Here is a 22,247-nt window from a genome sequence, read left to right as displayed (position 1 = left end):
TGACTTTTTGTTAAAGTTTTCAATTTAGTTAAGGATTGAACCATTTTCAATCGTGGGTAGTTTCTAAAGCTTGTTTTGATGTGTTTGAGATATTTGACTAGATTCAATTGGTCTGGAGGCTTATTACAAAGGGAAAATCATGTTGGATTGTTGACTTGTTTCAGGAAAAAGGTGTTAACCTTGTATTCATGAAACTATAACTTAATTGGTCTGTTTTCTACTTGATTTATGTGTGGGGACAACGTATATGCAAGGTGACAAGTGTATATCTATTGTCATGGATTTAAGCATGCATAGACGACCATTTAATTACATGTTTTCAATTATATTATGCCATTTGTTATTCCAAGTTATTACTTGTTTCATGCTTTAATTGCTACACATCTTTACTTGTAAAATACGTTCCTTTACTTGTTACATGCCTCTATTTGGTACATGTTCGATGTATCCATGCTTTTATTTATCAGCCGCTCTTACTTGTTCTATGCTCAACATATTATTAGATAGATCCTATTACTTGTGTCATGCCTTTGCTTGTTCATTTGTCTTTACTTGCATTATATTTCCCTTTTAATTTTTATTGATTTGTATTAGAGAATTTATATGTTTTGGTTCCTTTTTATGTACGTTGTGAGATACGTCGTAGTTGTTTGTAGCATATATGTATATATGCGGATCGGGTTGCATGGCGCAATGGGTGTGTGTGTATGTGTGTATATATATATATATATATATATATATATATATATATATATATATATATATATATATCAGGACCCAACTCCCCCTGGAGCCGCGATTACTATTTGCTACGCAAGCCAAAAGTCACACAATTACAATGAGTTCGAATAAACATGATTTAATAAACTCAATAGTTGAAATATTCTAAAATAACTTATGAAAACAACAACAATACAGCTACAACCTTCCCAATGAATTAGTGTCAACGAGTACACGAGCACAGTAGTAGTAGAAATAATGAATGAGAACTTCAAGGTCAAATTCAAGGCTAAATTCTCAATTCCAATGTCTGAATAGTAGAACAGTAGTAGTAGAAATAATGAATGAGAACTTCAAGGTCTGGTGATGGCATAGCAGCTACCTCATAGTCTCCTGGAAGCAGGTAGCAACAAACTCTAGAGTTCTCCTCGTCCGGAAGTACCTGGATCTACACACGAAATGCTGAGTGTAGTATAAGTAAACCCGACCCCATGTACTCAATAAGTAACAAAACTAACCTTAGGTTGAAAGCACTGACAAGCTCAGAAGAAACAATCAGAGACCAATATTAATACCTAATAACTTCTCAGATATAAAGGAAAACAGTGTAAGCGTGTAGCTCAATGATATAATTTTCATCTAGTTCACATATTAGGAAAATAGGCATGCTTTTCATATATAACAGTTAAAACCCAAAACAGACAAAACATTTCATTCACCAGCTAGCATGAGAAAAGTATATCTCTATGCCTACATGTCAATTATACATGTCAAATCAACAACAACATTGTGGATCCATAAAAAATAATCACATCTAGTAACAAATAACTTAATATCATCAAATAATGCCGTAGGAAACAACTTCAAACAATAAAGCTTCGATATTTATCAAAATCAAACAATCAACTCTGGGCTTGTACCTCGGAACCCAGTCAAACTCACAATTCTTGAACACCAATTCAATTACGAGTTCAACCATACAAATTTCATCTAACTCCGACCTCAAATCGACCTTCAAATCCTAAATTTTCACTTTAGGAAAGTTGTTTCCAAAACCCCCAATTTCTTCATTTTAATTCACTAATTAAATGCTAAAAACAAGGATGGAATCATGCAATATAAACAAATCCTAGTGAAACCTACTTACCCCAATCCAAATCATGGAAATCACCTCCAAAATTGCCTAAAATCGAGCTCTCTCACTCAAAATGTGATATAATGACCAAACCCTCGAAATAGAGATGTTAAGTAGTCAGCCCAGGCTTACCCTTCGTGATCGCGGACCCATCCTCGCGATCACAAAGAACAAACTTCCACCTCCTCTAAATTATTCTATGTGAATACGAGACCATGGTCGTGAACGCAAAGCACAACAACATCGCGGTCGTGAAGGCTTACCACCTGACACCCCAGCTGAACTGACCCTTCTACAAAAATGCGACCGTCCAATCGCGATCACGATGATCATTTCCATCCTATTCTTTGCGAATGCATCACCACTTCGTGAACATGAAATACATTTTTCTTGCCATCCACAACACTTTACGATATGCGGCTTACTCCTTGCGAACGCGAATGAGAATACCAGACATTAGATATCAGTTATGCCAAACATGAATAAATGGTTTGAAACTCATCCGAAATACACCCGAGGCCTCCGGGACCCTATCCAATCACTGAAAACAATCCCAAAACATATCATGAACCTACTCGAGGCCTCAAATCACACAAAAAAGCATCAAAACCATGAATCTCACCCAATTCCAACCTAATGAGCTTCCAACTTCTAAAATTCATGCCGAAACACATCAAACCAATCCGGAATGACCCCTATTTTTTGCATGCAAGTCCCAAATAACATAAAAGACCTATTCCAACTCCCAGAACTAAACTCCGAGCCTGATACCGACAAAGTCAATTCTCAATCAAACCTTTCAAACCTTCAACTTTCCAACTTTCACCAAAAAGAACCAAACCAACCTCCAAATCCAAATCTGGACACAAGGCTAAGTCCAAAATAATCATGCGAAGCTATTGGAATCATCAAAATACCATTCCAGGTTCGTCTACACAAAAGTCAAACTTTAATAACTCTTTCCACTTAAGCTTCTAACTTTGAGACTATATTTCCCAATTCACTCCAGGACCTTCCCGAAACCAAACCAACCACCCCAAAAACTCACATTACCATAAATGAACATAGAAGAGGAAATAGATAGGGTAATGGGGTTACAATACACAAAACGACCAGCCGGGTCGTTACCTTCTCCGCATCTTAAACAAATGTTCATCCTCTAACGGGTCTAGAATCATACCTAGAGTCTCAAAAAGGTGAGGTTATATTATAAGCATCTCCTCCTCGGTCTCCCATGTAGCCTCCTCTACCGATTGACCTCTCCATTGTACCTTCACTGACGTTATATTCATTACCCTCAACTTGCGAACCTACCAATCCAAAATGGTCACCATCTCCACATAAAAAGTCAAATCCCCATCTAACTGCACAGTGATAAAGTCCAAAACATGTTACGAATCACCATAATACTTTGGAACTTAGAAACAAGATATACTAGGTGAACACCCGATAGACTAGGTGGCAAGGCAAGTCTGTAGGACACCTCTCCAACTCTCTCAATAACCTCAAAAGGGCTAATATACCTAGGACTCAACTTCATGGGCAATACTCTGAGCAGAACCTTCTCACCCACCATATATGCAACATCATAAACATTTAGGTCAGCATAACTCTTATACTTGAACTGTGTTGTACGAATCTACTCCTGAATCATCTTCACCATCTCTATGGAATCTCAGACCAAATCAGTGCCAAACAGTTTAGCCTCCCTAGGCTCAAACCAACCAGTCAGAGAACAACATCTCCTCCCATATAAGGACTCCTAATGAGCCATTTGGATACTCGATTACAAGTTATTATTGTAGGCGAACTCCGCTAATGGAAGAAACAAATCCCATGATGCTCTAAAATCGATAACACAGGCACGTAACATGTCCTCCAATATCTGAATAGTACACTTGGACTACTTGTCCTTTTGGGGATGAAATGTTGTACTCAGCTCTACCCGTGTGCCCAACTCTTACTGCATCACTCTCCAAATCTACAATATGAACTGAGTGCCTCAATCCGAAATGATAGACACAGACACTCCATGATGCCGAACAATCTCACGAATGTAAATCTGAGCCAACCACTCTGAAGAATAGGAAGTCATCACTAGAATGAAGTTTATGGACTTAGTCAACCAGTCTATACTAACCCATATTGCATCATATTTCTTCAAGGTCCGTGGTAAGCCCACCACAAAATCTATAACGATGCGCTCCAAATCAGAATTCCCGAGGACTGCTTTCAGGACTCAATATGGTCAGTACGGGTTTCTAGGGATATCATTTGGGTAGACCAATGCCCTAATAACATTTATGCACATAATGAACTGTGTGTTCCATCCATGTCTTGATTCTTTCATCAACTGTTCATTGATGATTCTTTGGTGTATTCTCGCAGACGGGAGGACCACGAGCAGAATTTGAGGATCGTTCTCCAAACCTTGAGGGAGAAGAAGGAATATGCAAAATTCTCCAAGTGTGAGTTTTGGCTTGATTCAGTGGCATTTTTGGGTCACATGGTGTCTAATGAGGGAGCTGGATATTATCGTCGTTTCGTATAGAGATTGTCATCCATTGCTGCACCTTTGACAGGATTGTCCTAGAAGGGTGCTCCTTTCAGATTGTCCGACAAGTGTGAGGTGAATTTTCAGAAGCTCAAGATTGCATTGACTACGGCCCCAAGGCCGGTGTTGCCTACATGTTTCGGGTATTACACTTTGTATTGTGATACATCACGTATTGGGCTTGGTGCGGTGTTGATGCAAGATGGTAGGGTGATTGCCTATGCATCTCGACAATTGAAGGTTCATTAGAAGAATTACCATGTTCATGACTTAGAATTGGTATCTATTATTCACGAATTGAAGATTTGGAGGCAATATCTATACGGTGTTCCATGTGAGGTCTATACCGACAATTGGAGTCTCCAGTATCTGTTCAAGAGGAAGAACCTTAATTTGGAGCAGTGAAGATGGTTAAAGTTGTTGAAGGACTATGAGATCATCATTTTGTATCATCCCGAGAAGGCCAATATGGTGGTCCTTGCCTTGAGTACAAAGGCTTAGAGTATGGGCAATTTGGCATATTTTGCGGCAGCAGAGAGACCACTAGCCATGGATGTTCAGGCTTTGCTAATCTGTTTGCGAGACTGGATTTCTCGGAGCCTAGCCGGGTTCTTGTTGTAAGGACCCGTAAAAGTTTTCCTAAAAAAACCTGAGGTTTCGTGGTGCCAACGTAGGTGTATGTGTTAGTGATAGTTTGAAGAATATATTTGGTAGAATTGGGCATTTCTGGGGACTATTATGCGGCCGCATAATTACTCTACAGGCCGCAACATGGCCATAGAGTGAGGAAGTCATTTGGGCCATTTTTGGATATCATTTCGCGGCCCATTATGCTACCACAAAACGATTTCACGGGTCGCACACTGATCGCAGTGCTAGCTTGGCAATTTTGTAGAGGGAGGTTCTGTGGCGCATTATGTGACCGCAAAACACGTTTGCGGACCACATAATGGCCGCAGAGTGGGGTAGACCAGCCAAGTTCTGGAGGGCCATTTCGCGGACCGCAGAAGCATTATGCAGTCACATATGCATCCGCATATCCTATTTCATAACTTCTTTTTTGGGTTTTTATAAGCCGACCACATTTCATTATTTAGACCTTATGGACCATTTCTAAAGGGAGAACTTGATATTTGGAGAAAAAGAAAAGGCTCTAGAGAGGGAGAGAGTTCTTCAATCAATCATTTCCCAATTCTTACTCAAACTCTTGGAAGAATTAACAAGGGAAGCACACTAGGTCTTCATCCAAGAGGTAAGATTCTACACCTTATCCATTAATTTCGAAATTTAACTATAAATGGACAAGTAGTAAGATAATTCATGGGTATAGGAGTGGCTTATTTTGCATGCATGATTGATCATGGGATGTAGGGAGATTGTTGAGCTAAAATAGTAAAAAATGGGTTGTGGGATGAAGGAATCCTCCATAAAAGGACATCAAAACCTTAATGTACACCTAGTGCTTGATAAAATGCTCAGATGATCTAGAACCATGATTATCTTCCTAATTTTGGTTCAATTTGCTACTTTTCTAAAATAGATTGAATTTGCTAAGATTTTCGGAACATTTAGAGTTAAGGAAGCTTAAGTAAGGTATGTTGGCTAACTACTTCTCTTAAAATTTAACCCCACAATATCCATGTAAGTCTCGAGTTGCTTATTGTGAATCGATTACCCGGATAAGCCGGTGTCAATAGACATCCATGATCAATATGTAATTCAAATGCTCTTGTTATGTTGTACTACTATTTGAGAATGTGTTCAATGTAGGGTTTGCATATCTAAATGCCTTGACCTCAAGGTCTTTTCAAAGGAAAGCTAATGAAAGCTTTTGTAAGAAATCGTAATGTTCCTAAAACTCCTATTTGCTCAAATGTGTGCTTAAATGTTTTGATAGAAATGCCTTGTTGTTGGAAAGTCCATGATGATGGTTGAAAGTAAAAAAGTGTGCATGAAATACAAAACATGAAATACGAATCACGTAATGCAAAATGTGAAATATGAAATGTGATATGAAACACGACAAATATGCCAAGAGAAATAATACAATTGTGACCATTAGTGCCAATGAAATGAAGATATGTGCAAGAAATATGAAACAGGGTGATTGATAGAAAAGGGTGATGTCTCCCATGAGACGGCCTACCCGATCGGGTCGTGATCAGATACTATGCCACACACATGGCGGTGACTGTGTTATAATTGTAATTGAAATTGTGTTCTGGTTGATGTATCACATTAGACGGCCTAGCCGATCGGGTCATGGTCGGACGCCATCCCACACACATGGTGGTGACTGTGTTAGAATGGTAATGGAAATTGTGATTTGGTTGATGTATCACATGAGATATCCTAGCTGATTAGGTGTTGATCGGACGCCATGCCGCACACATGGCGATGGCTATGTTAGAATGGTAATTGAAATTATGATTTGGTTGATGTTTTTCATGAGACGTCCTAGTCGATCGGGTCGTGATCAGACGCCATGCCGCACACATGGCGGTGACTGTGTTGGAAATCGTAATCGAAATTGTGAATAGTGGTATACCAGTACCAAATATTTCCTAACTTAAAATTTAGAGATTTATTTAAAACTTATCTTATCTCTAATTTGATATTAGGTAATTGTTTGAGGCTTTAACTGATATTACGACTGTCCTTACTTGCATTACTGCTCGTTTCTTTATGAGAGTGTTTAGTATATATACTAGTACTATTCAAAAGTACAAACGTCCCTTTTGCCGGGGGCGCTGCATCTTTAATGAATGCAAATGGTTCCACAGCAGGCGACATTGATTAGCAATAGCACTACACTCTTTTCCCAGCTAATTTGGTGAGCCCCACTTCACTTGGGGTCATGTATCATTTGTTCATTTTATCACCATGTTTTGAGGTATAGCTGGAGCCTTGTTGCTGGCACTATTATTGTACTCTTTTGTATCTAATAGAGTCTCTGTAGACATAGCGTGGGTGGTACGTTGGTATGGGGAATGTCAAATTGGTAATGTTGTAATTGTATCACACGTTCCACATCAAACTATGAAAGAGTATGTATTTTGAAACTTATAAATGATGTAACTACTGATAACGAGTTTGAGTTATTGTTTACTTGATCCTCCTCACCGCTTAATTAATAAATTGGATTTTACTGTTATACTTGAATAAGTTCAGGTATAAGCTAATGTACATGCTTGCTCGGTCAGGCTATCTCGGTTGAGCGCCGGTCTCGCACCCTTAGTTTGGGGCGTGACACTTGCTTGTGTGGTTTCTCGGTCTTCTCTGTATGAGCGCATAAGAGCGCATCATTATGACGACCCCTATTTGATTGCCCTTTAGGACACAATGCAGCACGGCGATGCCAAGGAGGTTTCTATTAGAGATTATGGGGTGTTACGGATGTAAGGCCGTATATGTGTGCCCAATCTGAATGGGTTTCATGAGTCTATCCTTGAGAAGGCTCACACTTCGCGGTATTCCATTCATCCAGGTGTCACCAAGATGTATCAGGATTTGAGTCAGCACTAATTGTGGAGAAGAATGAAGAAAGATATAGTAGAGTATGTGGCTCGGTGTTTGAGCTGTCAGTAGGTGAAGTACGAGCATCAGAGGTCGGGCAATTTGCTTCAGAGACTTGAGATTCCAGAGTGGAAGTGGGATCGTATTACCATGGATTTCGTTGTTGGGCTCCCACAGACTTTGAAGAAATTTGACGCAGTGTGGATTATTGTGGATAGACTGACCAAGTCTGCATACTTCATTCCGGTTATGCCTACCTATTCTTCAGAGCAGCTAGCTAAGATCTATATCTGTGAGATTGTTCGTCTCCATGCTGTGCCGGTGTACATTATCTCCAATCGAGGAACGCTCTCCACATTGTATTTTTGGAGAGTTGTACAGCGTGAGTTAGGCACAAAAGTTGAGTTGTGTAGAACATTTCTAACCTTAGACAGACGAGCAATTCGAGTGTGCCATTTTGATCTTGGAGGATATGCTATGTGCATGTGTTATGGATTTTGGGGGTTCATGGGATCAATTTCTACTTCTTGCAGAGTTTTCGCACAACAACAGCTACCTATCGAGTATTTAGATAGCTCTTTAGAATGCCTTATTGTCACAACCCAAATCGGAGGGCCGCGAAGGGCACCTTATGCCTTACTCAACCGATTACCAACGTAACATATCTTACTTATCACAACATCATGGGTAAATAGGACAGAAGGTCCGTCATAAGAAAACCAGAATAAAACATAAACGAATACTCCACATATGACGATCCAGCATGATATAGAAACTTATACATATCACATAAGGGCCTATAAGGGCAACATGATCATTTGTACACTCAATGCATAGGCCGACAAGGCCATACAAGTACCCATATACATGACATGTGTTTACAAGCCTCTAAGAGTACACAAAAACATAATGGTCAGGATAGGTCCCCGCTATACCAAGCAATACTTGCCCAGAGCATACTGACCAAATAGGCAACTCCGGAGCAAGTGAAGTGCACCAACACCTTACACTGAGTAGATAGCCTACTAGGAGGATTGTCAACCTATCTATCGGGACTTACGGGCATGAAACGGAGCGTCCCCACGCAAAAGGGACTTTAGTACTAATAAAGTACTGAGTATGTAAGGCATGAAAAGAAGTATATAAAAGACGTGAAAGAAATATGGAGTAAAGGACTCAATTTGTAAGTCTGAATAGCTCGGTAATCATGAAATCTTCATAGTATCATGTATATGGGTATAAATGTTATATCATGCATAGGTATATGCGTACATAACATCATCAAGACTCCGAAGGCATCCCATCATATCATCTCGGCCTCAGTGGGCGAAATCATAAACATATTCCAGTTGATCATGTGGCTGGTGCATATATGACACCGTAACCTTTCCCTATAACACATATACATATTATATACGCGTATATAATGCCATTTGTGAAAGTTGCATGTTTGCTCATTTCGTTTGTATCATATGGATCATTCCAAAAGGAAAGAAGAGATAGCCTTAACATGCCTTATCACAGTCTATCCAATGAACACGTTGAAATCGTCTCATCGCACTTTAATCTACAACAACGATAATAATGCTATCGTTAAGCTACGATATATGCAACTATCGTACAACGAACGACAAGCTTATTTATTATTAAAACGGGCAGCATCTCCCTTGTTTTACTTTATTTTCCCAAGTCCAGAAAAACAACAAGATCACATACGGCCTTCAACTATATACTTTCAGCACTACAACAAACCGAACAGCCTAACAACACAATTCACCCTACACAACAATAAGTGCACAAATGTCACCATCAGAACTACTATTTAACACGGCGAGCGGTAAGCTTGGATTGGAACCAAACCCCAACTCTTTTTACCATCTCTCCTATACTTAAAAACACCTTCAAACAGTCCAGATATAAAAACATATATTGGCATGACATTGCAACCTTATATCCATCATAAAAGTAACATCAAGCAACCCCAACAACATATTACAACAATATGGACAACTCTAGGTATTGTGTGTTTGATTATTCTCCTATTTAAAACATCATCAACATACTAAAAATATTTACCAGCATAACAACAACACGAACACTATAACCAAGCCATTCCCCATGATTTCCAGCCATATGAAGTCATATACAGAACTCCAAAATAGTCCAATAACAGACAACAACTTCTTATACAACTTCAAGTTCTATCTTGCAATTCTTCATCCAAATAACTCAACCAACGCATATATAAGCTTGAGCCTAAGAAATAGAGTGTTATACATACCTTAAATAATCAGAAAAAAACTTGAACCAAATCTTCCTTTAGCTTACAAGCACCCTTAATGGCATCACAACACCATAGAGACTCTTTTCTTCACTTAGGCTAACTTTTGAGGATAGGTCTAGGTAAAACCACCTTGGATTAGACTTGGAACCTTGGACAGCTATTAGAGAGATGTTGAGAGAGTTTGGGAAATTATCTTGGTCGAAAATAGCCAAAAATGAGGCGTCCAACCCCGTTAAAATGTTCAAGGGTCGTCCACTACCTAAGTGGGTCCCATTGGGAGCTGCTAGTGCAGTCTCGCAAAAATGCGAATATCTCTATACCCTGATGTCGTATCGACAAACGGTTTAATGTGTAAGCACAATAGTGTAACATATTCACCTCAGGATTTGACTCAAAAGAACCACACATTATTTATAACCCGCCCACTTACTCTAACATAGAGGTCAACGACATTGCCTTTCCTTCTTGAATCAAGTGCCCTCACACAACAATAGAGAGTAGTTCCACACAATAAAATTTAAGAACAATTAGGAACTTAAGATAGAAATAATTTGCTCACTCTCAGAAACAACATTCATATGCCACAAAAGATGAACCATAAGCTTGCCGTAGTGTACTACTCTACTAATCGAGTTCATTCAGTCAAGGATCAAGTAGTACTTTAATTGGTCGTAATGTAGGCTGCGGGACGGGTAGGATACATTTAGATATAAGAGTGACTACACATCCCTAAGCACTTTAATACATGTATTCTAACATTCAAAACCCCACACTTATGTCAAACCAAAACTCCACCTTCACATCAATATACATCAACTCCGAAATTATTTAAGCACAATTACATCAAGAGTTACCACTTATCCATTAATATTTTTCACAACAATACAACTATTTTTTCTTTCTTTTTTCAATTCAAGTGGCTCATATGTTTTCAAAACAGTTTCATGTGCCAAACCAGCCACGCCACACCAGCCACCCCACACTTCATTAGTTCAAGTGGCTCCTTATTTCATTAGTTCCACTAAAAGGCCAAACCAGCCACCCCACACTTCAACCTTTACAAAGTTCATAACAATTTCAAGTGCTCACGAGAGGTACAAGGTTCAAATAGATGGTCAATTCAAACAAATGAGTTAAGCTTCTATTGTGGTTGCCAAAGAAGCAGGATTACAGGCTCAAATGTATTAACTAAGATACATAACAATTAGGTGGTTAAAAGCATATAACTGGCTTAACAAAGAAATGCCTATATCACTTCCAAGACTGAACAAAACTACTATTTTGCTTTGCAAACACACGTGGCAAGTTCTATATATCAAATGCAATGCATATAATAACACAAAACCTCACACACACATGGCACATAACTCACTCAAGATCGGATTATCAAGACACTATAGTCAAAGCAATTACGTAAAGTTAAGCTCATACCATTTAAGGCACTTATACAAGAGTGAAAAACTGAGCCTAAGCGTCACAACTAAAGCACTCACTATTCTTAAGGCATAAAAAAATCAAAAGATATTGCTTTCATTTAAATCACAGCATAAGGTTTCCTACTTCTACAAGATAAAAACTAACTACAACCGAATCAAAGAAAACCATTGGAAAAGAATCGCGACACAAAGAAAACCAAGGGGGAATTGATACACTACATAACAAAAGATTTTTTTTTTTGTCTTTTTCTTTCGACTTTAATCCCTCAGGAAACCTGTCGAATGATATCCATCATCAGAAAAAATAAAAAATTTAAAAAAAATTATATTTTTTTCAATTTGTCTCTACTACTCAAACGAACAAAAGAAAAAACAATCAAACTAACTAAAGCAACAACTAAGACTAATATACATACAACATACAAATATCCCCCACCTCACACTTTAAGTTGTGGCATGTCCCCATGGCACACAATTAAAAAGCATAAGGTGGTCGAAACTTCCCTGAATATCTAGTCGGAGTCTGAATCAAAGTCAGGATCCATTCCACGAGCCCGAACTAGTGCACACATCCATGCAGACAACTTCTTTTCAGCCTTCTTGGGGTACACCCCACACTTATCTTTTTCACTCAATGCAGCCTTTCTCTTTCACACCCTTCACTTCCACTCAAGGCTTGCAGCTGGCTTCTCTTTTTTCACCCCATTTTCTACATCCATCTTGAATGTTACAGTCTCTTCCCCCACTCTAAGCATGAGCTTTTTTTCATTTATATCTAATAGTGCTCTACCTCTTGCTAATAATAGTCTTCCTAGGATGAGGGGTATCTCTTTATTCTCCTCCATCTCCACCACTATAAAGTTTACTGGAAATACAAACTTATCCACCCACACTAAGATATCTTCAACTATCCCCTCAGGTGTTATGTGTTTTGGATCTGACAACTGCAATGATATGGGTGCAGACCTTATCTCTCCAATCTCATTCTCTAGTTTCCTGTAAATTAACAAAGGCATTAGATTCATTGAGGCTCTGGAATCACATAAAGATTTATCAAAGTTAAGAGTGCCTAAAGAGCAAGGTATAATAAAACTCCTTAGATCTCCACACTTTTGTGGGAGTTTGTTTTGAAAGATTGCATTGCAATGCTCTGTGAGCTTGACTACCAATGTCTCTTCTATCTTCCTCTTCTTTGTAAGGATCTCCATTAAGAACTTTGCATAAGCTTGCATTTGTGAGAGAACTTCGGTGAATGAAAGGTTTGCATTAACCTGTCTCAGCAGATCTAAAAATCCCTCAAACTACTTGTCCAACTTTTTATATAGAGCTTTTATGGAAAAGGTAAATTAGGCATGTGCTTGGTCTCTTCATTAGAGTTCTCCCTTCTTGAAATTTCCTCCTTCTTATTTTTCTCTGCTCCCTTCTTACCTTTCTTCTTCTTACCATCTTCAATTTTTAGCTCCTCCCCACTTTCTTTTTCAGGTATCACCTCTTTTTGGACTGGAGTGGGATCTTTCCATACTTGCGTGCTTCTCAAGGTCATAACATTTACCATTTCTTTGGGATTCTTTTCAGTATCACCTGACAGAGTACCTGGTATTGTTTCAGACAAGTTATGCAAATCTGTTCCAAGTTCATTAATAGTTTCACCATGAGCATCTTATCTCTCATCTATCTTGATAATGAAAGACTTCATCAAATCTTCTAACCCAGTCTAAATTTACTGTTGAGACTGAGATTGCGGCCTCTCCTGAAATCTGGGGTTATTTTGTTGCCATACATTTGCTATACCCCCAGGTGAACTCTATAAACAACCGGGGTGCTTCTGACCCATTGCATTGAAATTATAATTACCCACAACATTCACTTCCTCCATGGTAGCTTGACACTCATAAGTAGGGTGTCCTCTTCGACATATATCACAGGCTGCATGAGGCTCGTTATGTATCAAGGCTAAGGTCAGATTCCTTATTTATTTGGCCATGGCATCAAGTTGTACATGCACAGATGTGTTAGTATCAACTTGGTGAACACCAGTTGATCTTCTTCTTTCCACAATCTCCGAAGGCCACTACTTTGCATCTTCAGATAACTCATCAAGAATTGTAACTATCTCTTCTGGAGTCTTTTTCTTCAATGAACCTCCAGCAGCATTGCTCAATGTTCTATCTGAGGTCGGCGACAATCCATCCCAAAAGTCCTGGAGTTGCATCCAGAGTTCAACTCCGCTATGCTGACACTTTCGCACAATCTCCTTAAACCTCTCCTAAGCTTCAAACACGGTTTCAGTCTCGTTCTGGCAGAAGTTATGGAATTCTCTTCTAAACTTGCCCGTCTTAGCTGAGGAGAAATATTTAGCAAGACATTTTCTGGTCATCTCCTCCCATGTTCTAATTGATCCCTGGAGCAAGCTTCGAAGCTAATGCTTAGCATCATCTTTGATATTAAAGGGGAATTCCCTTAGGTAAACTGCATCTTGTGACACACCATTATATTGAAAGGTGTTCATGATATCCTCGAAGTCCATTAGATGATAGTTTGGATTTTCGTTCTGCTTTCCTATGAAGACACAACAATTTTGAAGGGTTTGAAGTAACCCTTCCTTCAACTCAAAATTATTAGCTGCAACTGGGGGTGGTCTCACACTTGATAACCCTTGCCGGGAGCTATGTTTCTGATTTGGTCTGCACCGAAGAGCTGATTCTGTGCCATTCTCCGAGTCCTCTCTTCTTCATATGCAATTTCTGCATCTCTAATAGCTGCTTCTTCAGCATCCCTTGCATCTTTTTCTATTCGTTGGGTTGCATCCATCGTAGCCAAATCTACATTATCATTATCTCAGGCCATGTTTTCTTTGGTTGAGGATTTCCTAACCTTCTCTATATACTCAGGGAGATTTCTTTCCTTCCTCAACTGTCGTAGTTGCCTCTCTATTTCTGACTCGTATAGTTGCACTTCTTTCCCAGACGATCGAGTCATGCACCAATCTAACTTATAGCCTGCGCATAGTCAAAGAACACCAACCGTAAAAAGAGAAAAATAAAATTTCCTGAATTAGCACTACAAACTATTTCCAACACTATTGATTGCCAATTCTCGACAACGACGTCAAAATTTGACGAGCGCAAAACACACAATTAAATATGCTCGATAAACAAATATAGTAAAATATAATATCGTATCCACAAGGATTGGAGTTAAATAGTATTTTTATGGTTTATAGCTAGATTGCTATCCAAGATGATCAACAATTGAGATTTCTGTAATTTAAACTAAAGTTAACTAAGAATCTAAACTTTTGGCTAATGACAATCGACACAAGTAGTGAGCAAAGAAGGTTTTCAATTGGGAGACGATAGGGTTGATAGGATAGGTGCAAGACAAATGTTGGGATTTAACTCTAGATAATTCACTTCTAGTGTTCAAGTGAGTCTCTCGAATCCACTAGATTATTAATTCAATTGTTTAGTAGAAACTTCTCTCTCGATTAAGTCTCAACCTCACAAGATAAACTAATTTAAGATCAGTGAAGATATGCACGAGATAGTAGTGGATTGGTCTTTTGGAGAACCTCTCTCGATTATCCTCCTTACTAGGTTTAATCAACATTTTAATTAGCCTCTTTCGATTGCTAAGAAGAATTAATGAATTCCACTAACAAGATAGAATGCAAGAATGTCACAAGTTATGCATCTCTCGATTAAATGAACAAGTGAATATAGATGCAATGATTAAAACATCCAAAACGATGCTATACATAAAAACTAGAGTTAATATCCACAAACAAGTATCAATACACCAAATCCATCAAACCCTAAAGAAAACTACTCCATTAATATGGAGCAATTCATCACAACAATGTTCAAATAAAAGGAAAACCTAAAATAATCCAAACTCTTATCTTGAGTGAGGATCGGATAATAAAATCCTTGTGTTTTTGCTTCTTCACCTCCTCCTTGGCATCCTTAGGTCTAAGATGTGTAAAAAGTCCTAAAAATAATGTTTTTACCTGTATTTATACTTAGTAGGGTCATGCCCGGATAAAAACACCTTTTCCTGAATGAAATAGGATTCCAGCTCTGTAAAAACTGCACAGGCGAACCGCATGGGGCAACGCGGCAGGCGGGGCTATAGTGGGATTGGTCAGAGAGCGTGCAAATTTTGCTGGGGCAGAATTTGGGCAGCCGCAACACCCCACACGCCGCCCCACGCGCTGCGGTTGTGTGTTTTTGTTAGAGTGAATCTTTTTCATTGCGTTTTGAAATTTGGATGTGGTTCTCGACCCCCGAAGGCGATCCCGACTTAATCCCCTGGGCTTTTACTCAGACTTCAAAGCTCCAAATAGCTCGATTTCATTCCACAATATCTATATAGCTTGGAATCACTTCTACTAGGCATAAAACATGCAATTATTGCAAAAAACTAGCGATTAAAGCTCAAGCTCAATTGAAGTGCAGTAAATTAGAGTGCGATAAACGACTAAAATACGGGATTATAGCCTACCATCAGGCTGAATGGACAACTCACGTGCCAACAAGATAACTCTCACACAAAAGGAAAGTACACGGGAGTACATGAAAATGCTCAATAACATCAGGATTCATCTTCTTAAATCGATATGGGTGATTTATTTATGTGTATGGTTGTACAAGTGTTCTACAACAATTCAAGTAAACAAGCAAGAGTAGAGACAATGAATGGTACATAAGAAACGATCACCACAAAATGTACACGGTCTAACTCACATAGGGTATGCACACCACTACACAAATAACAACAATAATAATGCCCCCAGGCCATCACAAGTCATCACAAATCATTTCCCGACATAGCCCACCTTGTCTCGCCACGTGCGCAATAATAAATTCAGTGCCCACATTGTCTCGCCGCAAGCACATAATAATATTCTCACCTTGTCTCGCCACATGCGCAAACCCACAAATATATCCCGCCTTGTCACGCCGCATGTGCAAATATCAATAGTAACAATAGCATAGACAACTCATGTGCGAACACCCAGGCAATCCTCTCAACAATACCACGTGTACCAAAACATAACAACACAATAAAATAGTTTTACAACACATGCCACAACATTTCCTCAAAACAGTTTCAATACCATAACCACGCATAGACCTCGGCTCACCAATACTAGGTACAATAGCAACTACAACAATAACACGGGAATACGATAAGTAAATCAATTCAAGAGCTTTAGAACATAAAGAAAAGGATGAATGAGCTCATAATGAAATAGACAATAGAGAATAATGGTTTCAACAAGGGGAGAGAGAGCGTGCAACAATGATTTCCACATAACTACAACTCGACGGTAAAAGAGATAGCATGAATCAATGATTCTAAATAATGATAAGTCAACAATGAATGGAATAACAAAACCTCAATTAAGGTTGAGCAATTACGAAAATGATATGTCACAACACAAACCGATGGGCCGCGATGGGCACCCGGTACCTTACTCAACTGAGTACCAACGTAACATATTTTTCTTATTACATCATCATATACACGTGACATACGGGCCTAATAGGCCAACATGAACATTTATAAACTCAAAACATAGGCTGATAAGGCTGTACAATCTTTCACGTACATGACATATGTCTACAAGCCTCTAAGAGTACATAAATTTTATAAAGGTCGGGACAGAGCCCCGCCATACCTAACCAAAGACATCTAAATCATACTGACCAGACAAGAAACTCTGGAGCAAATAGAGTGCACCAATATCTTATGCTGAGTTGATCGCCTACTTGGAGGACTTTTGATCCGTCTATCGAGACCTGCGTGCATGAAACGCAGCGTCCCCAGGCAAAAGGGACGTCAATATGAAATAATGTACCGAGTATGTAAGGCACTATACTAAAAGCTAAAACTGAACTGATAATACAATAATTGAAAGTAACTGGAAGTCAATGATAATATGAAAATATGCTTACATGTTGATACTTACTCAACTCTCTCAATATAGTAAGTAAAAGTAGTTGTTCGGCCTTATAAGGCTCGATATATATATAACTGCTCTGCCGTAGTAGGCTCGCTCATAGGCGCTCAGCCATACTAGGCTCTGTATCTTGACCAACTGGGCTCGTTCATAGGCACTCAGCTACAGTAGGCTCGGTATATAACTTACCATCTGATCAGAGGTTGCCCAATAGGGTCCTGCCCATCGATTATAGCTCGATGGTAATGAAAATACTGTAATACTGTATATATAGACTTTCGGCTCTCTTGACTGGATAAAGGAAATACTCAATTGAATATGAAGTCACGATAAGGAGAATATTGTAACTTACAAGACTAGGAAAATATATGTAAATTTCGGGACATAAATTCTTTTCTTTATAACTCGTTATCAAACTTGTGTAATTACGAGATCATGCAAAATGAAGGAAGAGCTTAGCTTTAACATACCTGGAGTATGGAAAGATATCTGTATGATATTCTTAGAAAAGGTTGCACCGTACTCCTTTAGAACTGCAAAATTTCACGTTGCTAATGTGCTAAGAAATCTTGCTAATTGAAGAAATCACGTTGTATCTATGTAGGAAGTTGTAAGAAATTATATTGCTCATGTGCTAAAGCTCACGCTTTTGATTGTGCAAGAAGCAAAAAATTTGGTGGTAATGTGGACGGGATTCTTGGGCTTGGATGGAGCTATATTTCAATTGTTCATCAAATTGGTAAATCATTTTCATATTTTATTGGTATCAATACTGACCAAGCATTGATTGTAGGAAGTTGATTGCAAGAAGTTTTTTTTGTTGAAAACTTGAAGAATGGCTTAATGTTTCTGATTGTATTGCTTGTATACAAAATATAGGGAATGAAGTGAATGTGTAACTAACACATTATGCCACCTAAAATGAAATGACTAAGAGTCATTTCTTTAGGATGTGGCTTGCTGCCACGTAATCCCCTTGTTGGGGAATTTTAAAGTTTATCCAATAATCAATTAGGTAGTATGCCGTTACCCGGTAATTAACCAATTACCGGCATAATTAAGAATTATCTCAAATTATTTAAAATACTGCTCACTTTTAACACACCTTATACACCTTACTATCATGGCCATGTGGTACCTTGTATGGTACTAGTCCATAAATACCGGATATTTTAGCTCGGCCTGTATTTTATCCTAAAATGCCAAACTTTGACGAAACTCATTTTCTTCGATTCGTTTACCCTTTATCCTCCACGACACTTACTTATCGCTCGTTATAAATAGCATAAATGCGTGTAACCTCAAGATAACCTCATTCCCAAGCTTCCATTAATTTATTTATGGCGTACTTTCACGTACGAAAATATGGAGTGTAACATTAACCTTAAATTAGTATCTTGTTATACCCTTTAGCAGTCACAATTTCTACGCAATCACCTAATCTTTCCAAGTCCAAACTTATTAACAAGACATGAGAATTTAGTCTGTCCCAAAATTTAACAATGTTAAAGATCCTTCAAAATATTCATACTCGAGACTATACGTCACATCAAAACAAAAATCATGCACCCAATGGCCTTTCCTTTACATTTCAAGGAAACGCTTCTCGTCATATTCAAATCGTCTTAACACATCCCGCATTTACATCATACTCATCACAAAGCCATTCCACCGCTCATCGAGCCACAATTTCAACGGTAGGGTCATTACCGAACATATGAGTCTAAATGTACAAGTTACCACTGAAGCTACCGAGCTTAAGCTGCGGTCTAACCATGGCCACAAGTCCTCCAGACTAGCCCATCACCAAAAGACATAATACCCATCTCGAACCCCATTCATAGAATCATAAGCCGGTGATGCACAGCTGATACCGAGCGCTCATGTGCGCATACGAATACGTGGAAGGTATTCAAAGAGTTATGTCTCAAGATGAATCAATATCGCATGATAAGGAAAGCAATATGGCAAGTATATATCCTAAATGCCCTGTAGCCTCTCGAATATAAGTGTGGATGTCATCATACTGATCCGCAATACTCTACTAGACACTTGCTCATGACTTGTAGAACCTATGAACCTAGAGCTCTGATACCACCTTATCATGACCCAAAATACAACTAGTCGTGATGGAACCTAACCGAACCCGTTAGGTAATCCAATTACCAACTATCCAATTCCAATAATAATTATTAAAGCAATTTAAGTGAATAAAGGTCTTAATCTTATAAAATCCCCAAGAACTAGTAGTACAAATCATGAGCTTCTAAGAATAGAGTTTATAAAGCGGAAATGAAATAAATACATAGTCTGTTTGAATAGTACATAAACAGAGCTTTTATAAATCTAAGGCTACCATGAACAAGAGGCAACTACAACCAGAACGCAGGTACATCTTTAGATCTAGCTCCCAACGAACGCAGCAACAGCAACAGTCAACATCTACACACAAGGTGCAGAAGTGTAGTATCAGTACAACCGACCCCATGTACTGACTAAGTAACAAACCTAGCCTTAGGTTGAAAGTTGCCGAATATATGAATATGTTTGAAAATAATAATTTTTCCAAATATCCTTTCCAAAATAAATAAGATGTTTCATTTTCTTTCCAGATAGCAAGTGTGAAATACCTCTCTATGCCCATATATCAATGTGTGTAAAAAGTCATGAATGACGTGATACCGTACAACATGAGGAAAAATACATCTCTATGCCTGTATGTCATGTGTGCATGTCAATGCCATGTATCTCAGAGATGAATCATGTACTCACACTCTCAGAGTACTCAATCTCAGTGTCTCACACTTTTCGCTCATCACGCTCAACCACTCAGTACTGTATATGGCCCAAACGGCCCAGGGAAGATCCATCCCGGAATATATATACATCACTGTCCATCAGTCAATCAATACCGAGGAAGGCCAATCCGGCCCGTGGAGAAGATCCATCTCCAGGTATAATATACATCGGAGAAGATCCATGTCCAGGGAAGATCCATCCCTAAATAATATCAACCACGCTCACTTGGGGTGTACAGACTCCGGAAGGGCTCCTTCAGCCCAAGCACTAATAACCGCACGGACAACTCACATGCCATAATATCAATATCAGAATCAATCAGGCCCTCGGCCTCACTCAGTCATCAATCTCTCTAGTCTCTCTCTCATGGGCTCACAATGCCATGAAAATAGCCCAAAAATAATGATATAATGTATCAATAAATAACAACAGAGACTGAGAAATGATATGCATATGAAACTGAGTATGTAATGCGATGAAAACAAATAAGTAAATAGCATAAATGACCTCGGCGGGTCCCAATAGGATAGACATGTAGTCTAAACATAGTTATAGCATGAATCACCTTTTGATAACTCTAGTACGTAGAGATTTCACGATTTCACACAAGTTCAAATAACTACACAGTTCACACGGTGCACGCCCACACGCCAGTCACCTAGCATGTGCGTCACCTCCCAACGATTTACATAATACATATATTCAGGGTTCGTACCCTCAGCTCCAAGATTAGAAGAGTTACTTACCTCGAACAAGCCAAATCCAATGTCTAGCAAGCTAGGCAATGCTCCAGAAGTTCCATTCTGCGCGTATCAATTCCGAACGGCTCGAATCTAGTCAACATTAATTTGAATCCGCCCACAAAAATTATACGAATTAATTCCATATCAAAATACTAATATTTCAACAAAATAACCTAACACAGACTTACTCGAGGCCTCAAAACACACATGACAACATCAAAATGACGAATCACAACTCAATTCGAAATCATTGAACTTTGAAACTTCAAAGTCTATATCTTGTGCCGAAACACATCAAATCACGTCCTATTGACCTCAAAATTTGCACACAAGTCACATTTCACATTACAGACCTATTCCAATTTCCAGAATCGCATTCCGACCACGATATCATAAAGTCAACCTCCCCGGTCAAACTTCCCAAAAATTCAACTTTCGGCATTCCAAGCCTAAATTCAGTACGTACCTCCAAATAATTTTCCATACATGCTCCTAAGTCGAAAATCATCATACGGAGCTATTGGAATCATCAAAACTCCATTCCGAGGTTTTTTACACCTGAGTCGACACTCGGTCACTATTTTAACTTAAGCTTTAAACCTCAAAACTAAGTATTCCAATTCATTCCAAAAACTCACCGAACCCGAACTAATTACCCCACCAATTCACACAACAACTGTAAAGTACAATTTATGCAGTAAATGGGGAAACAAGATTGTAATAATTAAAATAATCGACCGGGTCGTTACACCTATGTTCTTGATTCCCCCTGTGTCGGGTTATTATATCATCTGTTCATGGGTCTCAGAAAATACATAAGTTGATAAATTTTATTTCACGATATTAAACGAAGGAATATTTATTTTATGACATTCCGAGAGATCTTATTGACTTATTCATTATGAATTGCATTAATATATACATGTACATTGACCCATGACCATATGGCATTACATACGCCTATATTATATGTATATTTGGTATGGGTAAAGGTTACGGTGTTATATACGCACCAACCACCTGATCAGTTGGCATAAATTTATAATTTCGCCCACTGTGACCGAGATGATATGATGGGATGCCCGACACAGCTCT

At 38.7% G+C, this 22,247-nt stretch overlaps 1 protein-coding gene across 1 annotated transcript; it reads right to left on the bottom strand.

The window, feature by feature from the left end:
* Window positions 1-12,304: 12,304 nt before the first annotated feature.
* LOC138903803 (uncharacterized) lies at window positions 12,305-12,877 on the bottom strand. Its single transcript, XM_070192370.1, has one exon. It carries the CDS (start codon window positions 12,875-12,877, stop codon window positions 12,305-12,307), a length of 573 nt encoding a protein of 190 aa, XP_070048471.1.
* Between the last annotated feature and the right edge of the window lie 9,370 nt (window positions 12,878-22,247).

The sequence above is a fragment of the Nicotiana tomentosiformis genome, unplaced genomic scaffold (genome assembly GCF_000390325.3).
Source record: "Nicotiana tomentosiformis unplaced genomic scaffold, ASM39032v3 Un00003, whole genome shotgun sequence".
Lineage (NCBI taxonomy): Eukaryota > Viridiplantae > Streptophyta > Magnoliopsida > Solanales > Solanaceae > Nicotiana > Nicotiana tomentosiformis.
This window is presented reverse-complemented; position numbering and strand designations above follow the sequence as displayed.

Bases quoted from the DNA above. Each gene is read 5' to 3' on its own strand.
- LOC138903803 (XM_070192370.1), bottom strand. From the start codon at position 12,877: ATGCAAGCTTATGCAAAGTTCTTAATGGAGATCCTTACAAAGAAGAGG.